Source organism: Molothrus aeneus, chromosome 26 (genome assembly GCF_037042795.1).
Source record: "Molothrus aeneus isolate 106 chromosome 26, BPBGC_Maene_1.0, whole genome shotgun sequence".
Lineage (NCBI taxonomy): Eukaryota > Metazoa > Chordata > Aves > Passeriformes > Icteridae > Molothrus > Molothrus aeneus.
In genome coordinates this window covers 811,492-833,897 of record NC_089671.1, presented here as the reverse complement: position 1 = coordinate 833,897, position 22,406 = coordinate 811,492, and the positions used below count along the sequence as shown (strand labels likewise).

The 22,406-nt window shown below is 55.6% G+C and overlaps 2 protein-coding genes across 2 annotated transcripts in view; both read right to left on the bottom strand.

Annotated features, from left to right (window-relative positions):
* On the bottom strand, positions 1-6,093 carry ENDOV (endonuclease V). Its single transcript, XM_066565851.1, is given in 9 exon segments — positions 1-35; positions 38-134; positions 3,833-3,961; positions 4,522-4,590; positions 4,692-4,804; positions 4,891-4,930; positions 5,241-5,375; positions 5,559-5,730; positions 5,997-6,093. Coding segments are annotated over 9 exon segments (828 nt in total). The 5' UTR covers positions 6,035-6,093.
* Positions 6,094-6,205: 112 nt separating this feature from the next.
* The window catches only part of RNF213 (ring finger protein 213), a 43,192-nt gene continuing 26,991 nt past the window's right edge, over positions 6,206-22,406 (bottom strand). The window contains exons 38-66 of the mRNA XM_066565811.1: positions 21,933-22,145; positions 20,984-21,165; positions 20,189-20,309; positions 19,983-20,083; positions 19,570-19,749; positions 19,072-19,235; positions 18,876-18,978; positions 18,122-18,236; positions 16,649-16,862; positions 15,840-16,030; positions 15,096-15,224; positions 14,774-14,878; positions 14,293-14,529; positions 13,662-13,743; positions 13,082-13,116; positions 12,672-12,766; positions 12,186-12,345; positions 11,686-11,866; positions 10,862-10,956; positions 10,328-10,579; positions 9,999-10,131; positions 9,345-9,428; positions 8,862-9,042; positions 8,554-8,755; positions 8,393-8,470; positions 7,897-8,094; positions 7,578-7,667; positions 7,292-7,470; positions 6,206-6,753 (exon numbers count right to left, since the gene is read on the bottom strand). Of these exons, the coding sequence (XP_066421908.1) occupies positions 6,600-6,753; positions 7,292-7,470; positions 7,578-7,667; positions 7,897-8,094; positions 8,393-8,470; positions 8,554-8,755; positions 8,862-9,042; positions 9,345-9,428; positions 9,999-10,131; positions 10,328-10,579; positions 10,862-10,956; positions 11,686-11,866; positions 12,186-12,345; positions 12,672-12,766; positions 13,082-13,116; positions 13,662-13,743; positions 14,293-14,529; positions 14,774-14,878; positions 15,096-15,224; positions 15,840-16,030; positions 16,649-16,862; positions 18,122-18,236; positions 18,876-18,978; positions 19,072-19,235; positions 19,570-19,749; positions 19,983-20,083; positions 20,189-20,309; positions 20,984-21,165; positions 21,933-22,145 (4,254 nt within the window). The 3' untranslated portion in view covers positions 6,206-6,599. The remainder of the gene's footprint in view (positions 6,754-7,291; positions 7,471-7,577; positions 7,668-7,896; positions 8,095-8,392; positions 8,471-8,553; positions 8,756-8,861; positions 9,043-9,344; positions 9,429-9,998; positions 10,132-10,327; positions 10,580-10,861; positions 10,957-11,685; positions 11,867-12,185; positions 12,346-12,671; positions 12,767-13,081; positions 13,117-13,661; positions 13,744-14,292; positions 14,530-14,773; positions 14,879-15,095; positions 15,225-15,839; positions 16,031-16,648; positions 16,863-18,121; positions 18,237-18,875; positions 18,979-19,071; positions 19,236-19,569; positions 19,750-19,982; positions 20,084-20,188; positions 20,310-20,983; positions 21,166-21,932; positions 22,146-22,406) is intronic.

The following is a 22,406-nucleotide window of genomic DNA, read 5'->3' as shown; positions in this document are numbered from 1 at the left end:
TTACTGCAGCTCATGCCATGAGCAGATGCCCTCAGCCCACACACCCACCTCTCTGGGCTGGCAGGGACAGCCTCCAGCCCCTCCACTGGAGCACAGGGCTGCCTCCGAAGGTACTCCCTGGACCTGATGTCAGCCTGGAAGCAAGCAGGAAAAGGAGTGAGCAGGGGCTGAGCAGCCTGGCTGTGACCCCAGTGTGCCCATCCAGCCTGCTGTCAGCACATCCCACCTGGCTCAGCAAGGAGAGCACCAGCCACAGCCCAGAAGTGTTAGAAAGTGCTGCTGGGCCCTCACTGGGTGCTTGCTCAGCCCTCAAGTGCTGCACAACACCAGCAGCAGACCCTTGGTGCCACCACAAGCACATCCCGGGCTCCTGGACAACTTTGAGGACTGGCAGTTGATCTTTACAGTCCTTCAAAGTTTTTCCTCTTTTAGAAACTTCTGTGCCATTTCCAGGCAGCTGCTGTGCCCACCTCAAAGGCAGAGTGTCTCTCCCCACCTACAAAGCAGGATGTGACCTTCCCAGCTGGAAAAGCTTCACAGTGTCTGGTGATGAGCTCAGAAATTGGGTTAACACATCCCTGGGGCCTGTCCTTGAAGCACTGCTGCTCTCCACCCTGTGCTGCTCCCCAGGAGCCCCTCCTGCAGCCCCCAGGCCCTCGGTGGAGGCTGTGCCTGCTGCTGGAACCTGCTCCACAACTGCAGAGCCTCCTGCCAGCTGAGGAGGAGAGAGTTACATAAGGAGTGGTTTGTTTGGGAGATTTTTTTCCCTCCTCTCTATAATTGGACAGTTTCATAACCGAACTGACAAATAACTTTGATCACTCTTCAGGATAAGCGATTACGTGATGGATTTTATAACCAGGGAAGGAGGCTGCTCAATGGTCCCCACGGGCACAGCGAGGAGCAGGAGGCACAGCTACCAACTACTCTTGTAGGGAAGAAAAACCCCAAGCACATTCTGCTGAGAACATCAGCCAGTGCTTGATGAGGTGGCAGCTCCCAGGCAGGGCTCACTCCTAGCACAGCACTGGAGTCAGCTTAAGGTGGTGATTAGCCACAGGCTAATCAATAAGATGGATCACTGCCCACAATAACCCTCACAGATCTGGGCTATTTTCAGAGGGATTGCTGCCTGTGGAAATGCTGCTCTCTGCAGGTTACCTGAGGGGCCAGGGTGGTCCCTGGGCACAGCAGGCTTGCAGGGGGTGCCCCCAGAGACACCAGTGACTGCTGTCCAGTCCCAGAGGAGAGCCTGGTGCCCTGCCTCATTCTTCTCAGGGCGAGTGTTCAGCGTTTCACAGAGGGTGACCTGCAGGCCTTCCCTTCCTGGTGGGCTGGAGCACCCTCAGGCTGTGCCAGCAGCTCCCTCCTGAGCCAGCCCCAATCCCCTGGGCACCCAGGGGCAGCTGAAGGAAGCAGCAATTGAGCAGGAGGCTGGGCAGAACCTGACCCAGAGAGAGCAGAGCAGCTCCTGGTGCAAGCCCTGGAGAGTGGGCACAGGGATCTGGGAATGAGCAGGGAGGGTGGGCACAGGGATCTGGGAATGAGCAGGGAGGGTGGGCACAGGGATCTGGGAATGAGCAGGGTGCACAGGGAGGGTGGGCACAGGGATCTGGGAATGAGCAGGGTGCACTGGGAGGGTGGGCACAGGGATCTGGGAATGAGCAGGGTGCACTGGGAGGGTGGGCACAGGGATCTGGGAATGAGCAGGGTGCACTGGGAGGGTGGGCACAGGGATCTGGGAATGAGCAGGGTGCACTGGGAGGGTTCTGACCTCTGCCAGGAGCAAGGGCAGCTCTCTCAGCAGGGCCTGGGGCTGCTCCAGGGCCACTGAGGCTGTTCTGGTTGTTCTGGGCTGTACTGGGAGCTCCCTGCAGGGCCCCACCAGGAGCACAGCTCTGCTGGCTGGGCCTGGCACGTGGAACAAGGACTGAGTGGGATGTAAATACTGATTGCAGGTGACAAGGGCAGCTCATCCCCCTGCTTCCTCCGAGATCTCACTCCTCTCATCTGCACCACAGCCAGCTCCTTGGCAGCACAGCCACACTGTGGGCTGAATGCAAATGGAACCCCTGCTGCTCCCTGCCTGGGTAATGTGCATTCCTGGGAAGCACCACATCCCCTGGAGCAGGAACTGAGCTGCCACAGCAGCTGCACTGCACATGCTGCCCTCACACAAACCTCAGGAGCTGTGCAAAGCTGAGCTATCACAAACCACTTCACTTCCAGGCCTGCCAGAACTTCCAGAGCAGGACCTGGTGATGCACAGGTTCTTTCCTGACACTGGGGAATCTGTAAGCACTTCTCCTATCAGGTCTGCAGTTTCTGGAGATGTACCACAGCAAAAAGGCCACACCAGCCACCCATGGCAGGATTCTCCACAGCCTCCTACTTCCTAACCCCAGCTGCAGGTGCTCAGGAGCTGAGGCTTTCAGCCCTGCCTGTGCCAAGAGCTGTGGCAGTCACCACACAGAGGAAGCAGAGCAGGGACAAGTCCCATGGAAAGGTTTAAGGGTCCTCATCTCCTGCCACCCCTCTAGAGTAAACACACTCCCCTGTCAGATTTTTCATCTCTCTGTAAGAAAAGTGATAATAATTCATTCCATCACTCCAAGAAAAAGGTCACAGGGAACTGGAAGAGGCTCCAAATATGAGCAAATCCTGGAGATGGCTGGAAGCGAAATGAGGGTGATGAAAAGCTCCAAGACACCTTTCTGTTTCCAAAGGGAATGCTTCTCCCTTCCCTTTGAACACGCAGACTGCAGAGCTGGCTCGAGCTCTGCAGAGGCATCTGTCCCTGGCTGGAGCAGGTTACATAAGGAGCTCCAGCAGCCTCCTCCAGTCTGGCAGGTACTGGGGCTGAGACTGGGAACTGCAGCTCTGCTCTGGACACCCCAGGGCTTGCTTTGCTCCAAGGAGTTCAGATTTTGGGGTAGTTTGGGAGCAGATCTCAGTTCCAGGGAACACTGCGGCTCTGGAGCAGCAGGGTCACCCAGCACTGCCCTGGGGACTGCTCAGGTGGGCACACACCTGATCCCCCAGCCTGGCACAGCAGGTGCCAAGGGGCTGTCCCAGGGCAGTGTGAGGGACAGGGATACCCGGGCAGGCCCTGGGGTCACTCCTGGCTCTCACCAACAGCAGAGTGACCTCAGGCACAAGGGAAGCACTTGCCAGGCCAGAAGTCCCAGAGGCTTTGAGCTTCTCCAGAGCCTTTCCTCGAGTTGTGCTGCGATTCCCAATCAGCCAAGGCTGAGCCCCGGTGGCAGCACTGCAGCCCGGTGACAGCGATGCAGTGCTGTCCCCTGCTGGCTGCTGGCCCCGTGCGGCAGCGGGAGAGGCCCAGAGGAGCAGCACTGCGGCCGTGCTGGGCTCCAGGCCCCCGGGAAAGCCGCATTGCCAGCTCCTGGGGATTAACAGCAGCATGGCAGGAGCTGCCTGCAGCGAGCCAGCAGGGCATCAGCGAGGCTGGGCCTGCAGGCAGGGCTGGGAATGCTGCCGGGCACATCAGGAGAACGGGCCTGGAAGGACCAGGGAGCACCACCAGGGGCTGGGGGAACTGCCCAGCAGAGGAGGGGCAAAGGGAGGCCCTGAGCAGCCCAGGGCTCGGCAAACACTGTCCCAGGGGGGCTGTACCTGCCCCCGGGGTGCCCCCCCTGCCCCCGGAGTGTCCCCCCTGCCCCCAGGGGGGCTGTACCTCCCCCAGGGGGGCTGTACCTGCCCCAGGGGGCTGTACCTGCCCCAGGGGGCTGTACCTGCCCCAGGGGTGCCGTACCTGCCCCAGGGGTGCCGTACCTGCCCCAGGGGTGCCGTACCTGCCCCAGGGGCGCCATACCTGCCGGATGGGCTCCGGGACGCGGAAGCGGCAGCAGGCCCTGACCAGGGCCACGGCCGTGCCCAGGCTCACCCGGTGGCCCACGGACACGTACAGGGGTCTGGAGCTGTTGCTGTGGCTCCGCAGCACCTGGGCAGCCAGAAAGGAGAGATCAGGCACTGGAGAGGCTCGTTTGAACACACACACAGGGGCAGTGGAGTTAGGAGCCAGCCAGAGCCCTCGGGTAGGGGGTGGCAGCGCCGTGTTTGCAGCTCCCAGCCTTCCTGAACACTTCCCCCATCCCAATGTCTCCTGTCTGTCCCCGTGGCCCTGCCCCAGGCGCCCAAGGCTGCTCTGGGATGCAGGAGCTGTGCCAGCCCATGCTGACAGCACCCACAGGAAGTGTCTCCCAGCTGCCTGTTCCCGCTCTGCTCTGAATCAGCCGCTCCCAGCCCGATCCCAGGGAGCTGCCAGGGAACTGGCACCTCTCCCAGGCTGCAGCTCACCATCCAGGCTGCTGGAGCACCTCCGTGCCACAGCCACGGACAGGAATGCTCCCAGCACCTGAGCTGCCAGCTCCCTACAGCCACCTGAGCTCCCAGGAAGGGGCCAGCAGTGCCACTGGTCGCCTGCTCACAGCTGCCCTCCCGCAGGGGATCACTGAGACAGCCCCACTGTGGAGAGGGGCAAGGGGCCAAGTGACAGCTTACCATGCCCAGGACCTTCCCCGAGGCGCCTGTCAGTGGGAATGCCTCTCCTGACCTCTGCAGGGAACGAACCTAGGGATAAACACACACGCATCAGCTCATTAGCACATCATTGTAGGTGGCTGTCCAAATTCCCCTGGGATGTGAAAAAACAAATCCCAGCCTGGCCTAACCTGCTCCTTGTGCAGCTCATCCCTGACCAAGCCATCCACGTGCAGGAGGTTCTTGGCCACGCCAATGCACGGCAGGTCTGTCAGGACTCCGAGGTGACAGGCTATGCCAAATTCTGCCAACAAGGAGCCGCTGTAGCTGTGGGATACCAGGGAACAGGAACACCAAGGAGCAGCACAGGGCTCTCCAGGAACAGCCTACCTCTGGGATGGAGCAGGCCATTCCCATCTACCAGAAGCACCTGAAAAAGCCAAAGCAGAAATGTTACTTCCTGGGCACTGAGAGCACTCCAAGGAGCAAGCAGGGATGCTGGCTCTGAGGGAAGGAGGAATCTCTCTTGGTTCCTCAATTCTCCCCTGATTGCCTGTCCCCAAAGCAGCAGCAGTGTGGGACTGGCAGTGCCCAGCACACACCATGGGCTCCCACAGGAGGCCTGGCTGCTCCCAGATCCACATTCCTGCCTCCCCAAGGAAAGGGAATGGATGCTCCAGCACAGCTCTGCCCGTGCCCCTCCCAGCCCAGCAGCTCAGGACAAGGGAAACACAGCACACCTGAGGCTGGAGCTGGGGCTCCTCCTGCTGAAGTCTCTGCACAGCTTCCACCAGGACAGGGACCTCTCGGAAGGCCAAGAACCCGGCCACGTACGGGGCAGTGACGGGCACCATGCGGCAGTCCTGGTACAGCACCTGGGGCAGCCAGGGACACTTTCCACTGTCCCAGGCTGCTCCAGGCCGTGTCCAGCCTGGCCTGGGACACTGCCAGGGACCCAGGGGCAGCCACAGCCTGTGCCAGGGCCTGCCGACCCTCTCAGTGAGCGTTCCTCCCCATATCCACCTCCCGCCGCCCCAGAGCCCCGTGCCGGGTGGTACCTCGAGATCCGGGTAGCTGAGCACGACCAGGGAGGCGCAGGCTCGGCTCTCGTCCTCTTTGCTGTAGGATAAATCCACGCCTCCCACTCTGTGCAGCCCCGAGAACTGCGGCTCCTTCTGCCAGGGCTCAGTGTCCTCCTCCAGCACGCTGGCCCTCAGCCGGGCCTGCTCCCTGCGGGCCGGCTGCGCTCACAGCGGGCCGCTCACCGCGCCCCGTCCCCTCCCCGGGGAGCCCCAAACCCCAGCCGGGGGCAGAGCACCGGCGGCTCTTCCCGAGGGTGCCCGTGCCTTGTGGGGACGCGGTGCCGGGCAGCCCCGGCCATGGCCCCAGCCCCGTTCCCGCTCCCAGAGGCGCCGCCGGGCGGTCCCTGCCCGTCCCAGCCCGACCGCCGTTACCGCTCCCAGTCCCGTTCCCAGCTCCGTTCCCAGCCCCGTTACCGTTTCCAGCGGCGCCGCTGGGCGGGGGACGCGGCCATGGCGGCGCCGGGCCCGCCCGTCCCGCAGCGCCAACGCTCCCCGGAAAGCGCGGCCGGGGCGCGGCCGTTCCGGGCCGGCGGCACCGATCGCGTCTCGGATCCCGGCCCCGATCCCGGTACCGATCGCGGCATGGACCCCGGCCCCGATCCCAGAAGGAGCCGGGAGCAGGCGCGGGAGCTGAACAAGTTTATTTAAAGGGAGGGGAGAAGCCGGCCGGGCCGGGCCGAAGGCAGCGAAGGAGCCGCATGGGGGGCACCGGGCAGGAGCCGCTTCTGCAGCCAGCGCAGAGAGGCAGGCAGGAAAACATCAACCCTGCCCGGCACGACGGCACCATGGCTTGTAAAAAAATCCTTCATGTTCCTCCAGTGGCTCTGGAGCTGTGGCGATCCAGGGTTCGCAGCGAGCTGCTGGGTCTATTTCACCCTCGTCCAGGCCACTCTTCACATCAGATATAAAAACAACAACAACCCCAAACCCAAGGAACAACCAACAAGCCCCAAACAAATGCCCAGAGTGGCAGAAGCCCTGACACGGTGTTGTGGCAGTCCCTGGCAGGGCTCTGCCCTAACTGTCCCTGTGCTCCCTCTTGAAGACAGCAGCTGCTTTCCAGGTACCAGCGGCATGAGACAGAAGAATCTCATCTGGGAATGTGTCTTCCAGCTCCGGAGCTAATTCAGAGTCTTTGTCATCAAGGTAAGGCAAGAGTGATTCCTTCAGGCTGGAAGACAGAGCAGAATGGCATTAACAGATAAAAAACCCCTCAAGTGCCACAGTATGAGTGCAGTGCACCACCTGAAATACTCAATAGCACAAGTGACCAGGTGTGTGTGTAGTGAGAAGGGTTAAACAGCCAGGTGGAGGCACAGAGCCCAGTGAGGGGAGGCTGCAGGGCAGAGCTGAGCTCTGGGGCTGAGCTGTGCCTATCCCTGGAGGCTGGCCTTGATCATCATGGAGGTTTTCCAGCCTTAATGAGTTTGTGATTCTGTTATTATTTTATTCAAGTGCCTGCAGTAGTGCTGGTGTTTGTGCCCTGGCCAGCAGCTCCTGGAGTGTTCCAGCAGTGTCCCCAAGAGAGCCTGTGTGAGATGGAAGTGACACCTGCCAGAAATGAGTGTGGATATTCCTAAGGCTGCTGCCTGGGCCGTGTCCCCCAGGCCACGCATGTGCCAAGGGAGTGTTCCCACTGTGTGCACGCTCAGAGGCAGGGGAGCTTCACTTAACAACAACTGTGGTGGCTTTGGGTGTGCAACTCCTACCTCCAGGTGGGTTTGAATTCCTGCACAGCTTGGGCACGTCTCAGCTTCAGGATGATCATTTCATGGAGCTCCTGCAGGAAGGTTTCCAGCCTGGAGTGGACCAGGAATGCGTGCAGGAGCTTGGCAAGCTCTGGGGTGAGCTCTTCTTTGTAGTCTGAACTGACATCTGCAAAAGGATCCTAAAAATGCAGCGAGGGGAGAAAAAACCCAAGGACACATTTGAGCAGCTGCAGGCAGAGCAGGGCAGAGCAGAGGAGCTCACACAGCGGTGCTGGGGGTGCCATACCCTGCCAAGGCGCAGCAGCTGCTCGGATTTGTGGGCACACAGGAGCTGCCACAGGGCCATGCTGTGCCTGAGCTGGCACCGTCTGAGGGCCTGGAAGAGAAGGACAGCTGTGGATGTGAGGGATGTCCTTGGAGCCCGTCCCCAGCCTGCCCAGGAGAGCTCATCCAGCCCTCTCACGCTTCCCCAGCTGCCCTCAATAATCCAGTTTTTGATACCACGACAAGCAGAGGGAAAGTGAGAGGGCTCTGTCACACAGGCTGGATTTAGCATAAACCAGATTTTACCCCACAAAGGTCTGAGCTGTGCCCTCAGGACTCACCTGCAGCACGTGAGGGTTTGTCTGATCCCCCATCTGCAGAACTTGCTCAATGTACTCAGTCAGCAGCATGTCAGCGTTCTCACCAGCCATGGCCAGGAAGCCCAGGGTGATCTCAGTGAGGGACAGAGCATCACACACATCACTGTAGGACTGCAGCTCCCCACTGATCATGTTCATCACAGAACTGGGCAGAGCACTCTAAAAACCACAAAGTCACAGTTGATATTGTTTTGGAGCCATTCCTTTTTCTGTTCCAATTGCTCAAGTCAAGGAAGACAACAGAGCCCCAGATTTAGGAAACTGAAATGCTGAACTATTTCAGCATTTCCCTTCTCTTTGTAAATCCTGACTGACAGCACAAGGCCAGATTGCAGGTACCCAAGGCATGCTGAAAAATCAGCAGGCAAGCCTTTGGCTGGACAAGGGAAGGCACAGAAAACCCTTGGAAAAGCAGGGATTTCATGCTTGCCCTGCTTCCTGCAGTGCAGAAACCCACCTGCTCCAGCTTGTTCCTGACATCACTGAACAGCTGCTCGTAGTTCCGGTCGTGTCTGTGCACCAGGGTGGGGATTCCCTGTCAGGACAGAAACCCATGGATGTAAACCCTGGAATGCTGCTCCCAGAGCCCCCCTGGCTGCACAGCCCTGCCCCTCCTACCGTCAGCGTGATCAGTGGCTTCCCCTGCAGGAACTTGCTGATCACTTGCTGCTGGATCCTCTCCAGATCAAAGTCCTGCAAGGTCTCCCCTCCCTTCTCCATGCTGTACTGGCAGTTGGACAGGATCAGAGGGATCAGGTCCCTCTCCACCTCGTAGCTGATCAGGTGCAGGTCGGCCACTTCCGCGGGGCTGACCCGGTACCTGCAGGGAGCAAAGGGCTCGTGTTCAGAGGGAGAGGCCTCTGGGGAGCAGGGAAAGCTGCCTGAGAGGGAGCAGGGGATGCAGCAGAGCCCAGGCAGCAGCACACCTGTCATCCTCCTTGGTGTGCCTGTGGACAGAGTGCACCAGGTCGTTGTGCAGCCCGATCAGGTAACTGGCCAGCGCCGTGGAGCACAGCCCCAGCCCCTGGCGCCGCGGCAGCAGCACCTCCAGCCTGCTGTCCAGGCTCAGCTCAGCATCACAGTAGCCTTTGGGCAGCTTGATTTCCCCTGGAATACAGACAGCAGTGCTTGAGGGGGCCCAGAGCCACCCAGGCTGAGCCAGGGCAGGAGGAGGCACCAAGCTGAGAAAAGCCGTGTGCTCGGTGTTAGGGACAAGCACAGAAGGAAACAGGTTCAGGTGAGAAAGGAAACAAGTTCAGGTCAGAATAGTACAACAGGGAAACAAATCCTTGTACCTACATTCTTAAAATTCAATGGCCAAGCTCAGGTTTGAGGATATGCCTCAGCATCAGTGATGGGAGGAACCTGAACTCAGAACAAGTAGCAGGGCTGGGAAAGAAGCTGCTCACCATTGGTGTCCAGGGAGCTTCTCAGCTTGTTCCAGACAGACAGAAACACATTCACTCTCCTCTCTAACAGGTCCCTCATCACATCTGAGAAACAACAAAAAGATAAATCCACAAAACACCTTTTACTGGTGAAACTCTCCAATACAGGGATCTTCAGAGCACACCACTGAACTCCAGGCAACTGTTCAAGAGACTGAACAGACACCAAACACCTTTCTAAAGGTATCAAATGGAGTCATTGGCTCAGTTGTTACTTTTCCATTATTGTCTGCTCCTGCATGACCTTTATGTACTTTTCCATAAGTACTTAAAAGCATCAGTAATTGTACTTAAATACAATTGAAGGAGTTGCCACAAACTTCGTGAAAGAAAGGGAAGAATGTTCATTCCACTCTTTAGGCAAGCCCTGCTCTAGGGCTGAGCTTAAAATGCCCACAGAACCACTGCTGCACTGCACAGAGCTCCCACCCCTCATAAAAAATCTCCTGTACTTAATTCCCTTTAAAGTCATCTGGTAACTTTTCCAACCCTATCCAAGTCTCAGTTCATTTGGGTGAGAGTTAAAAGGAAAAGGTGAGTTTTCCCCTTCACTTTCAACTGGACAATCCAGCACTTTCTTTTTCATTAATTACAATTTTGGCAGCATCTCCTCACCTGAGTGGGGCTCCCTGAGGAATTCCCTGATGGAGCAGTGTTTGATCTCTGCTGTGTTCTGGAATTGCCTCACCAAATCCCTCTGCAGAGCCAGAATCTCTGGCAGGAATTTCACCAGCCTCAGCTCATTTTCCTGGAAGAGGAAAGGGAGCCTGTGGGTAAGGCTGTGCTTAGACACACCAGTTGGGAATACTTTTATGGAGTTACTTCTTAAATGTTAGACAACAATATCTTCCATGTTCCTTCTCAAGATCACAGCAAGTACTGAGATATCCAAACGTGGTTTAGTCCTGGGCAATGCCAGGCTCTCAGCCCTGTGCCAGCCCCACCTTCTGCAGGAACTTCCAGAGGAGAGGGACGGTGTCCTTGGCATTCTTCTGCTGCACAACGTGGCCCAGGTTCTCCACAGAAACCCTCCTGCGGCAGCTCCACATCTTGGAGTGGTGGACGTGGCTGTCCCCTGGCAGCTGGGACAGGAATGCAGCTGGGTCCCCATACACTATCTTCACTATGGGGTTGGAGGAGATTCTCTCATCCTCTTGGATCTGGCGGTTTAACTTGAGAAGCTTTTTATCTAAATCCTGCATTAAAAGAAGAATAAATTATTGGATAGTGTGAAATACCTTCAGCTGAGCTAAGCCATTTCTGCTTTTCCAGCTATACAAATTCATGCCAGAGCAACTCCAGTCTCAGGCTCCCATTTCCCCAGGTAGATAAAGGTGGCTAATCCTTAACCTGCAGCTGTGCCATGGATGGGCTGGCTTTAGGAATAGTGAAAAGTGCAGCACAGATATTACAGCACATCAGATTTCCAGTGGATTTTGAACTGCTCAGCTACTAACTCTGTATAGCAGATTTCTCACCTCCAATTCAGGAACAATAATTGTGTCTGCAACAATTTCTTCCCATTTGTTTCTCATCTCCTTGGTGGACAGAAACTCATCAAACTGCACCAGCCCTGCAACAGGAATATTTCACCTCTTACATCTGCAATATCTCAGTGAAAAGAAAGCACAGATTCACAGGTGCTAGAAGTTAACTGAGTATCTTGGTCCAGCTGGAGAGTGACACCCAAACATCACACAGTGATCCAGGGTTCCAGGAGCTTCATGTGAATGATGGGGACATTTACACAACTCCTTCATAACCCCAGAAATACTGAAGGTTGTCCAAGGTCAGACCATGATCAATGACAGAGTGAGTGAAGCTTGGAACACTGACTGGTGCTGTCCCACCCTCCAAACATGGGCTATTTACACATTAATGCCTCTGTGCCACAGTGACTCCAGACCCCACCATGAGCCCCACTGTGCCATCCCTCTTCTCCCAAAGAGCTTCTGGGAGTGACTGAGAGGCAGCACAGAGCAGGGACTGCACACAGCACGAGCTGAGTGCTGGGAGAGCAGCTCTGCTCAGAGCTGCAAGCTCTGCCCATCTGTCATGACACCGTTTTGTCAATAATTCATTTTCAGAGTTATTGACTGCACCAAACCTTGCAAACCTCATGTACTCGACTGAAAGAAGCAAACAGCCAAAAATTCTTCCCTCCCTAAGTAAGAAGCTTCAAACTCTCTATTTTCCTCTTCAGCTCACTGCTGCTGTTGGAAGGGGTTTTTCAGCAAGGTGGCTGCATGGCCACAGCCCTTCAAACACACCCAGGTGTGATAGGACAGGTGGCTTTCCTTACACTGGCCTGGCTGCTGCTGGGGGGCCTGCAGGAGGCTGCTGAGCACCAGGTGCAGGAGGTTGATGGTGTCATCCACACTCTTGCCCAAAGTCCTGGTCAGCTGTGCCAGGTCCTCCTGAATGTGCTGCTGCAGGAAGCTCACCACGTCATCCACCGTTGGCTTGATAATCCTTCCCAGGGACTAAAGACAACAAAGGCAAGAGTTGAGCACAGCAAAAAACATCCAGGGAAGCACAAAGCACACAGAGCTCTGTCCTGCCAGGCACCCCCACCTGTGGGATTCCTGCTACCTGTGCCCATCAAGGCAGGGCTGGGTGGATGTGCCTGCATGGAAGTGCAGGAATTAACCAAAATCCCTCCTGGGCAAGGAGGGAGGGAATTTGGGTTTTGCATCCTAACAGACTGCCCTGGCCACTTGGCAGTGTGATGAAAAGGACCAGCAGCACACAAAGGTTCCCCTACATTCTGTGTGAGCACTTGGAAGCATTTCTGGAGGATACCTGAGGGTCTCTGGAGGCTCCCAGCAGCATGGACAGGTGGGTGAGCAAACGGAGCAGCACAAAGACCACAGGGGACACGCCCCTGTCAGACATTCCCAGTGTCCTTCTGTGCTCAACATCTCCAAGGATGTGGCCAGTCTGAGTCCTGTCCTCATGAATCCTGTAGGAAAGTGCATGTATGGGGGTTTTTTTTAACCTAGACAAACAAGACATCTCTGATACCCAGCAATGCCTTTTTGACCCGTAATGTCTTGGAATGCCATAAAAGCTGCCAATTCAAAGTGCCACAGGGGAGTGAAGGCTTCCAGTCAGTTCTGTACACAGAAAAGCAAATTTCTTTGGTTTTGCTGCCTGATTACCCTTGCACATCCCCTGCTTACACCTTCCAGAGAGCAGCATGAAGTGCTTGGTACCTCTGGCCTTTGAGGGCACCACAGGCCAGTCCTACACCCTTGATCCCTGCACAGGCATTGCAGCAGAGCCCACCTGGACTGATGGAAGCCCTGCACGGGTTTGTGGTTGGTGCCTCCAATGGGGACGTGGCAGTCAGGACAGCGGCTCATTTCCATGGGGAGCCCACACTGGGAAAGCAACAGGAGAACACTGAATTCCAGAGCAACAGCTTCTCCAGCAGACAGAGGGAGTGAAACAAAAATCCAACCTCTAGGTGGTTAATTCAGTCCCTGCTACAAACTGGGCCTCTGCCTGATGTTTCCCAATCTGTGGTATAAATGCTAGGGATATTCTAAATTTTACATTACAATGACAAAATGATCAATAATATCGAGTTTAGAAGTGGAACTCTGCATCAGAACATTCAAACCAGTAAACAAAATAAAACAGTTTATTGTAGAAAGCTTTGTCTGCTTAAACAGCCACCAGTCCCAAATTCTTACCTCTCCCACAGTGGAGAAGTGGCCATTGGGGCATTCTGTGAAGAGAGAAACAAACAGGACACTATTCTAAGACAGATTTATACAGCCCCTGTTATTCCCTTTCACTGGTACCATCATCCTGGAGCAAGAAACATGCTGAAGATCTAATCAAAAGCCCAAAGGACTGACAGGCCCACGCAGGAAGCCAAGGAATTTTTCAATGCTGCTTCTCCTTGAGAAACAAGGAATAAAAGCCTGACAGATTCTGCTGCCGAGGGCAGGAATGCTCTCACCCCCCCTTCCCTGCTGCAGGAAGGTCCAGCTGGGGGAAGCAGAGACAAAGCAGGCCAGGAAGGTGGCAGAGCTCTCCTCTCACACCCTGTTTGTGTTGCCTTTGTGCCCCCTCATGCTCTGTGAACAGCTGCAGGCTGAAGACTAAACAGCACTGGATGTCCTTTGGTGCATCACCCACACAAACTGTCTACAAGTCTGGATTTACCATGGATAACTCGTGCTGAGGAGCGTGTTTGTCCTCACATTTGGAAGAGTTTCCCTCTCCAGACCCAAGGAATTGCTTCCCCAGGCAGCCAGCAGCACTCACCATACCAGTGCAGACCTCGCATGTCCGTCCAGGTCCTTGCCTGAGCCATCATGTCCTCGGGCATGGTGGGCAGAAAGGAGTGCTGGGGAGGGAAAGGGGAAAACAGTCACAGAAGGATCTGTGAGTCAGCTCTGTCCTGCAGCAGGCGCTCACTGGGTCACAAGAGATATCTGAGAGCAGAGGTCAGGCAGGTGATGCGGATTTTCAGATTCCCCTCTTAGAACTGTCAGCATTGTTAAGACTTGCACATGCACTCTCCAGCCATGCTGCAGTGCATTGCTGATGCACCCTGGCGTGTTCCCTCACACCCTGGGCAGCCAGGAGCTGGTGCTGCCCCTGCCTGAGGAGCCAGAGCTCTCTGAGCAGGCAGGTCAGCACAGGGGAGCCGCCAGCTGCCCTCAGCCTCGCTCACACAAATATCAGCAAAGGAATTTGCTTCATCCTGCTCAGGATGGAGAGGTGCCTTGACAAGATACCAGTCCAGAGCTTGGTGCTGTGCTAATTGACCCCAACAGCCCTGTAATAATCCCCCCAGTGTTTCACAGCTCAACCAGTGAGTTGGAGCATTGCTGCTGGGAAAGAAGATCCAGCAGACACAGGCAGGAACCAGGGATGAGCTCCGTGCCCTCACCTGCATGCTGTGTGCCTGGAAGGCCAGGTTCCTGAGGGGCTGCAGGACAGGGCTGTGCCCACAGAGCAGCACAGCAGCCACGTGCACAGCCATCTCCAGCAGGGCTCCCTGCTGGCCCCGTGGCTCCACGGCCAGCCCAGGCAGGGTGTTCTTCACCAGGGCAGCTGCAAGGTGCTGCAGCTCCGGGGAATTCAGCACCTGGCAGCTCTGGATGAACTCAGTCATGGCCTCTGTTTGCTGAAAGCACAGATTGGAAAGAGCTAAAGCCATCAGGATACTGCCCTCACCCAAACAAAGAGCACTGGCAGCTGCTTCCCAGCGTGGGTTGCCCTGCTCCCAAAGCCTCCCCAGCCTGTTCAGCTCAGGTCATCACCCTGGCTGGAGCACAGGAGCAAAAGCTCCTCCAACCACTGATTCAGATCCCCTTCCTCCTTACCCACCAAGCAGGTTTGTCACAAGCTGCCAAAGGGGGGTGTCCTACCTGCTGCCTGGGACGAAGGCTGGGATCCCCATACAGGGCAGTGACCTCTCGGAAGATGGCCAGGAGCAGGTGAGCAGATTCCAGAGCTGGGGGGCTGCTGGAGGCCTGGGGAAGAAGCAAGGATGTGGCTGGGAACAGGCCAGAGCTGCCCCAGCTACAGTGCTGGGATGTGCAGGTGGGAAAGTAAAGAAAACGTGCTTGAACAGGAACCCCAGGTGCTGGGAACAGACCCTGCCCAGAGGGACCCTGCAGAGCTGGGGCCGTGCAGGGCTCTGGGGGGAGGCCAGGGCCCAGCAGGGGCCTGGGGAGCACTGGGCTGTACCTCCTGGGCCTCGAGCAGCCCCTGGGCCGTGCCCTCCATCATGGCTCGTCCCACGGCGTCGCGCAGGGCCCGGTAGCGCTCCCCACACACCAGGAACCGGTCAATGTGCTGGGACTGGCTGTGCTGCACCTGCCAAGGCAACAGCCAGCACAGCTCTGGGGACAGCCACCCAGCTGGAGGAGGCACAGTCTCCCCTTCCTCTTGAGCCCTGGTGTCGCCCTGGTTTTTTAAGATTTTCTAAGCCTTCTGATGTTTACATTCTTGTAACGAACTTTCTCATGCACCTTCTGTAAATAACTTATTTACAGAATAATAATAATAATAGTTTTGCATTCTTTTATGGAGGAGGAGAAATTTGGTGGACTGTTCGTTTATCCAGTGTCATTGGAGAGGTGGCACTGTCACCCTCCAATCCACTGTCACTTTTGGAAATCTATAAATGTTGGAGTCAGAAAATAAACTTCCCTTTTCCACCTCGAGGACAGCAGTGTGTGCACGTTGTGTTATTTCGTGTCCTATAGTGACACCCTGGGGCATTTCAGGCTCCCCAGAGCAGCAGCAGCAGCAGCCATGGTGCTGCCAGGAGAGACTTCATTTACCAGAGAGCCAGGACAAGCCAGCTCCCAAGCACTGCCACTCTGGCCCGACCCCAAGAGCCACACAACAGTAGGAACGCCCCAAAGCAGCACAAAGTGAAGGCAGAGAGGGGACCAGAACCATCACCAGGAGATGCCTCTTGTCTACCTGCTGCAGAATTTCTGCTGGGAACACCCAGCTGAAGCGTGGCTCTGTGACCAGCTTCTGAGCAAACTCCATGCCGTGCTGGCTGGCAATCCTCCTGACCAGGTACACGCGGTGCCAGTCGTTCCTGGCACGGCTGCAGAACCTCTCCACACTCTCCAGGTAACGCTGCTCCTCCCTCATCTGCTCTGGCTCTGGAGGGGAAAAAAAGAGGTTAAAACAACGAGGCAAAAGCACATCCCATCCTGTAAAAGTTTCCTGTCTGCCCCAGCGGTAGCACCAAGTCCCTTTATTAGTACTGTGTTATTACACAGAAGAACTTCAGAGCCCTCCCTTCCTCGGGTGTTGTCTGGAGCACTTCCTCAGCCAGATTTCAGACAATGATTCATTTCTTTGACAGGGAAGGTATAAACTCGTCAATATAAACTCTTAATCCCTTCTAGCTGTGCAGAGCTCTCATTCATATAAAACAATAACCATTACAGCAGTCCTGGGTCTCAAGCAGCATTTATGCTTTAAAGTTCAATTTAGTGGGCTCTAAATAAATCTCACTGTTAGCATCAGGAGGATAAAATAAATCTCGTTCCACAGTAACTACACTGGGGTCACCAGCACAGCCTTGCTACCAGCTACAGAGCACTTGGAACACCTGGTACAGGGGACAGACATGACTGATGCCCCCAAGGAAAAAGGGAATTGCTGCTTTCCTTCTTGGCCATGCACCAGAACAGGTCCTAGCAGGGCACAGGGCATGCCTGTGCCCAGCCCAGCTGCCCTGCAGGCAGCATTGCCAGCAGAGCAATCAGACTCACGTGTGTGCTGCTGCAGGTGGAAGATGAGCTCTGCAGCCCTGCCCAGGCACAGGCGCACCTCGGCCACGGCCTGCAGGTATTCCACAGAGGCCTCCTGGGGAGCCCTGCTGCTGCTGCTGCCTGGCAGGTAGTGCTCTGGAAAGGCTCTGTCCTCAGGCACACTGTTGCCATGCCCATATCCCAGGCTGTTCTCCGACTTCTCACACATGGAGTCCTAGAGAGAGGCCAGAACATTGGTGAGTGGCAGAGCCACCTCACCCAGCCACCCTTGTGTCCCCATGGCACCCAGCTAACCCACCCTGGGGGTGCCATGAGCACAGCAAACATCCCTGAGCCTCCAAACCACCCTGCCATGAGCACAGCAAACCACCCCTGCGCCTCCAAACCACCCCTGCGCCTCCAAACCACCCCTGCGCCCTTCCAAACCACCCCTGAGCCTCCAAACCACCCCTGCGCCCTTCCAAACCACCCCTGCGCCCTCCAAACCACCCCTGAGCCTCCAAACCACCCCTGCGCCCTCCAAACCACCCCTGAGCCTCCAAACCACCCCTGCGCCCTTCCAAACCACCCTGCCATGAGCACAGCAAACCACCCCTGCGCCCTCCAAACCACCCCTGCGCCCTTCCAAACCACCCCTGAGCCTCCAAACCACCCCTGCCATGAGCACAGCAAACCACCCCTGAGCCTCCAAACCACCCCTGCGCCCTTCCAAACCACCCTGCCATGAGCACAGCAAACATCCCTGCGCCCTCCAAACCACCCCTGCGCCCTTCCAAACCACCCCTGCGCCCTTCCAAAGCACTGCCATTGCCCCCCATCCTAAACCCCTGCCAAACACCATTTTTAGGATGTGCCCCAGCTGTCCCACACTCCCCAAGCCTGGAGCTGAGCAAGAGCCATGAGCAGGCTGTGAAAACACACATTCCATGTTCCAAAATGCCAGGCTCTACCTGTCTGTCCCTTAGCAAGAACACAAATGGTGATTTTAACTACAAAGTCACTTAAAAAACCCCTAAGTAATAAAACCTCTCCCCTGCTGTCACGTTTGTTTCAAGTTGTCCAAAGCCCTGAAGGTTATGCAAGGGGAGGAAAGGGAACAATCCAAAAGGCAGAATGATTTAAGTTCTGCACAGTGATTTAAGGGTCTGTGGAGACAAGAAGGCAGTTCAGCACGGGGCTGCTGCCATGAGAAAGGCCCTGCTTGCTGCTGGAGGTTGAGGTTTAACACCCAGACTCTTGTCCAAGGAAAAGAATTTCTGTAACACTGCAAAGGCACACAAGCCTTTCCTTGAAAAGCAAGGCTTATTCCTGAGAGCAAGCTCTGACCAGGTGATTTGGTATCAACTCCTTCTGGGCTTTCTAGTTGGAAAAATAGTTACATACACAAGAAACACGCCTAGAACTGCAGAAGAATTTCTGTTCTTGACTCTTTTTACTCATGAAACTGCAACAGTTTCACGGCCCAGCTCTTACCTCCAAGCAGTTGACAAAAAGCAGGTAGAGCTCTTTTTTGTCATTTTTCTCTAGGAGCTCGTTGTGCTCCACCTGGGACAGGTAACACTGCACATCATCTTTGACTTCATTGAAGCTACAGGAGAGAGAGAGAGCCTGACACAGCTGCCATGCTGACAGGACTGCCCCTGCTCCAAACACAGCTCCCACAGCTGGCTGGGGTCACTCTGCATCAGCTGCAAGATGGAGAAGCCCTTGTGCCATTTTCTGCAGTGACATTTGGCAATGAGCTGGGCTTTGGTCACCAGCAGAGCTCAGTGAGCACTTCAGGACAAAAGGCACCTGGTTCAGGGGGTGGTCACACCTGAGAAGGGGCTTTTGAGCCCTGCCTGCAAAGGGAGGCTGGGAGGGCTGTGGGGATGGGGGGGGGGTCTGTGGAGCAGACACAAGATCAGTTTAAATCCTGATTAAATCTCAGTGAATGAGGAGTCCTGCTTTGCTGATCTAGATCAGAGCAGCTTCTCAGCCACCTTGCAGAACCAGGCATCCACCCTCAGCAGAGGGTGAGTGAGGGACAGCCAGGTAAACCTTGCACAGGCTGCTCCCACTGCACCAAGCCAGCCAAGCTGCGTGACTAATGCAAAGATTGTGAGATTTTGTGGTGAAATTGAGATTCAATGAAACTCAGGGAGGTGAGGAGAACAATGGGATGGGTTTGATGAGGAACAGAGCTGAACCTGGCCTGGCCTAACCTGCCTCAGCTGATTGTGCCCACCTGTACTTCAGGAGCAGCTTCAGCATCACAGAGCGGATGATGGGAGTCTCATCCACCTCATCATTGAAAGGGGACAGGAATTTTGTGTAGACAGCCGGGTGATCTGTGGAGACAAGGGAAGGACAGGGCTGGCAGGTGAGAGAAGGTGGGGACAGGTCCAGCTCCATAAGACAGTGTGAGGGTGAAGGGAGCTCACCTGGGTCCTTCACGAGGCTTCTGTGAACAAAGAGCAGGTTCAGGAGCCTCTGGATCACCTCTGGCTCAGGGGGCTCGTTGTCCTTGAAGCACATGGTGGTGACCATGTCAATGAAGAAATTGTTGCACCTCTGGCGGAACAGGGCCTTCTTTGCTATGGCAGCTCTGGGAGGGGCAAAACACAGAACCCCTTAAACCACAGGGGAATTGAGCACACACAGGCAAAAGCCACCCACGGGGACACTTTTCATCCTTCCCAATGAGATGATCCTCGAGGTCCCTTCCAACCCAAAGCATTCTATGATTTGCATGTTTTTACAGAGGCCAAGGCAGCTTTCCCCTTTGTATAAACAACAGAACAGACACGACCTGTTCAGTTCCAGAGGGATGAAGCAGAGCTCACCCCCGACTCTGCTCGTGTTTGTAACCTCAGAGTTGAGAATTGCCTCACAAAGCCTCCCCACCCAACACCCCCCCTTGGAGAGGGTGGCTGGAGTACCTGAGCTCCTCAGAGACAGTTAACTGCACCTCCTCCACAGCAGTCCTGCAGCAGGGACAGTACATCCGTGCTGGCACCAGCCACTGGCTGATGCACTTGTGGCAGAACGCGTGGGTGCAGGGCAGGCAGACGGGGTCCTTTGGCTCTCCCAGGCAGATGGGACATGGCTCCAGACCATGCCTGGAATCCAGAAACAGCAATGAGCTCAGCTGCTCCCATCCTGCCTCCCCAAAAGCCTTGAACAAGATGTTCAGCTGTAGCTAGACCAAGAGCTGGCTCGCTGCTCAGCTCAGGGTGCAGAACCAAGCAGGGTCATGGCTCTTCCCTTGGCTTCCACTGCACCCATGCAGCAGTGCCACAAGCGTGCTGGCAATGTCCCTGCTGGCCCCTGCAGCCTGCCCCAGGGCCAGTACCTGTAGAGCCTGCTGCTGACCTCGTCCTTGCACTGGCACAGCACTCTCAGCACTGCAACAAAGGTTGGATGAGACTTCATGTCCGAATGGTGCTGGAAACACTGCAGAGGAAAAGGACAAGGCCCAGTGACTCAGCTGCAACACCTGAGACCAGAATTCCCACCATCAGCAGAAGAGGGAAGAGGTGAAGAGGCAGCTTTGCTCACCTTGGCAAGACGCAAGGTGTATTTCCTCACCAAGCCCTCGAATTCGGGCATGAGGGCGCGGATGCCCAGCAGGATGTGTTCCACAAAGAGTGCCATGGCAAACACACGGCTCCAGCAGGCCCTGGGGGGACAGCAGGAACCAGGGCAGCCAGGGCTCACTGCTGCTCCTGCTGCCCCCCACAGCCCCCCTGCGCTTCTCACTTGCTCGGCACTTTGCCTTCCCAGAGGGGTTTTTGTCAAGGACAGAACACTCCAGCCCAGGGGGCTCAAGGGCCTGGCCTGGAGGCAGCACTGCAGCAGGACCAGCAGCACTGCACACACCTTCTCACACCTCTAACTTCTAGCTCAAGAAATTTTTACAATGCCAATCACAATTAGCTGCACTTTCTTCACTTCAAATAAACTAAACAAGGTCTGTGAGAAACTGGGGTAGAACTCTGGGATGTCTTCCAAACACAAGAGGCAGTGAAATTCCCCATCTCTTGAGTCCTTATGCACAGAGGATGAAGTGGGGAGACACTGCTGGTTAACAGGAACCTGAGGAGAGTTTTAAATAACCCCTGAACCCAGATGGAATGCACCAGATGATACTGCCAAATTTAGAGAGAAAATCTGCAGGAGATGAGGGGAAAAAAAATGTGGTTCTTGCTGCTTGGTATGCAATTGAGCCCAGCAGGAATCTGGAAAGGTTTGCAAAGCCTGAGAAAAGCAGTACCAGAACAGCTTCAGGCTGCTCCAATGCCCCAGAGCACCTCCAGGCAAAGAGCAGGGCTGTGAGCAGAGCTGGGTACCCACCTGAGCTCCCTCAGCAGCTGATGGCAGTGGCTGCCCCTGCGCTGGGCACCCTCCTCTTTGCACAGGAATTCAATGGGCATGTGGAGGTTCTTCACCCTCTGCAGCCAGAGCTCAGGGGGGGCTGTCTGCACCAGCTTCTCCAGCTCCTCAGCACACCCCATGGCAGCCAGCACGTCCAGAACCTGCACACACACAGGGCCAGGGGTAACAGCAGCAGCATTTCAGAATTACTTGCGGACCCTGGGCTCTCAGTCTGGTTTGCTACAGCACATGCTCTACTGAATAATGTCCTACTTGATTATCTCAAACCAATTCTCATGTTTGTGGCTTGGCTCGTTAGCATGTCCTATTAACTAATGCAAAAGCAGGGCAAACTATTCTAAAACCTGCATGTAGCAATAAGAACACGTGGAGAGCTTTGTGGATAATTGGCTAGCTGAGAAAGGCCACTTTGATGTGATACCGTTGGATAAGGTTAGGGGAAACAAGCTGGGGATTAAGTAGTCAGTGTCCAATCACTGACAAGGGTCATGGTGACCTTGCTGCAACATGAAGATGGGGGAGAAAATCTTTTGCCAGAAAATGAAGATAGCCTAGGTAGAATAGCCACAGGAATGTAAACATAGAAACAAAATAATCATTAGAGCATAGAAGTAGGTGTGGTTGATTCATGTGTGTTTTAACCAATAATGAGCTCAGCTTTTGCAATATGTATAAGCTTCATTAACACCAATATAAATATGTGTGAGCTATCAATAAACTTGGAGATTTGTTGTTCACACATATTGTGTGCTGCAATTCCTCCGCCGACCCGACAAGAACACAGCAGAGCATTCCCAATTCTGAGGAACCCCAGCCCGTGCTTCCCCCTCTGCTGTGGCTGAAACCCAAAGGAGGCTGAAGAGCAGAGCAGGCAGAGCTGCCTGCCAGGCTGAGGCAGTGACTCTACCATCTCAGAGCGGGGCACTCTGCATCCCTGCTGGCCCAGGAGGTGCCCAGTCACACGGGGGTACACAGCCAGGATCCTGGAGAAGTTCTGCAGGCGGCTCTTGAACTGGGTGTGTGCCAGGTGGGCCCAGGGCAGGGAGGGCACCAGCTCCTTCCTCCAGGGGGACTCTGCCGCCCACTGCTCCACGCAGGACAGGAACGCCACACGCAGACACTGCAGGGGCGGGACGCACAAAGCCAAGGGTGAGAAAGAACTTTCATAATTCATCTTGTACTGGAAAGCCTGGCAGAATTCTCTGAAAGATGAGAATCCCTTCCCTACAAAGACAGCCTTAACTGAGTCAATTTATCCAGGTTCTGCCTTTCCGAGTGACCCGTGTCCAGTGTCTGCTCTGGGGCTCCCCTGCTGCTGGGCTGTCCAGAGGGGACTCTCCCCAAGGCAGGACTGATTCAGGAGGACACATTCACAGGCATC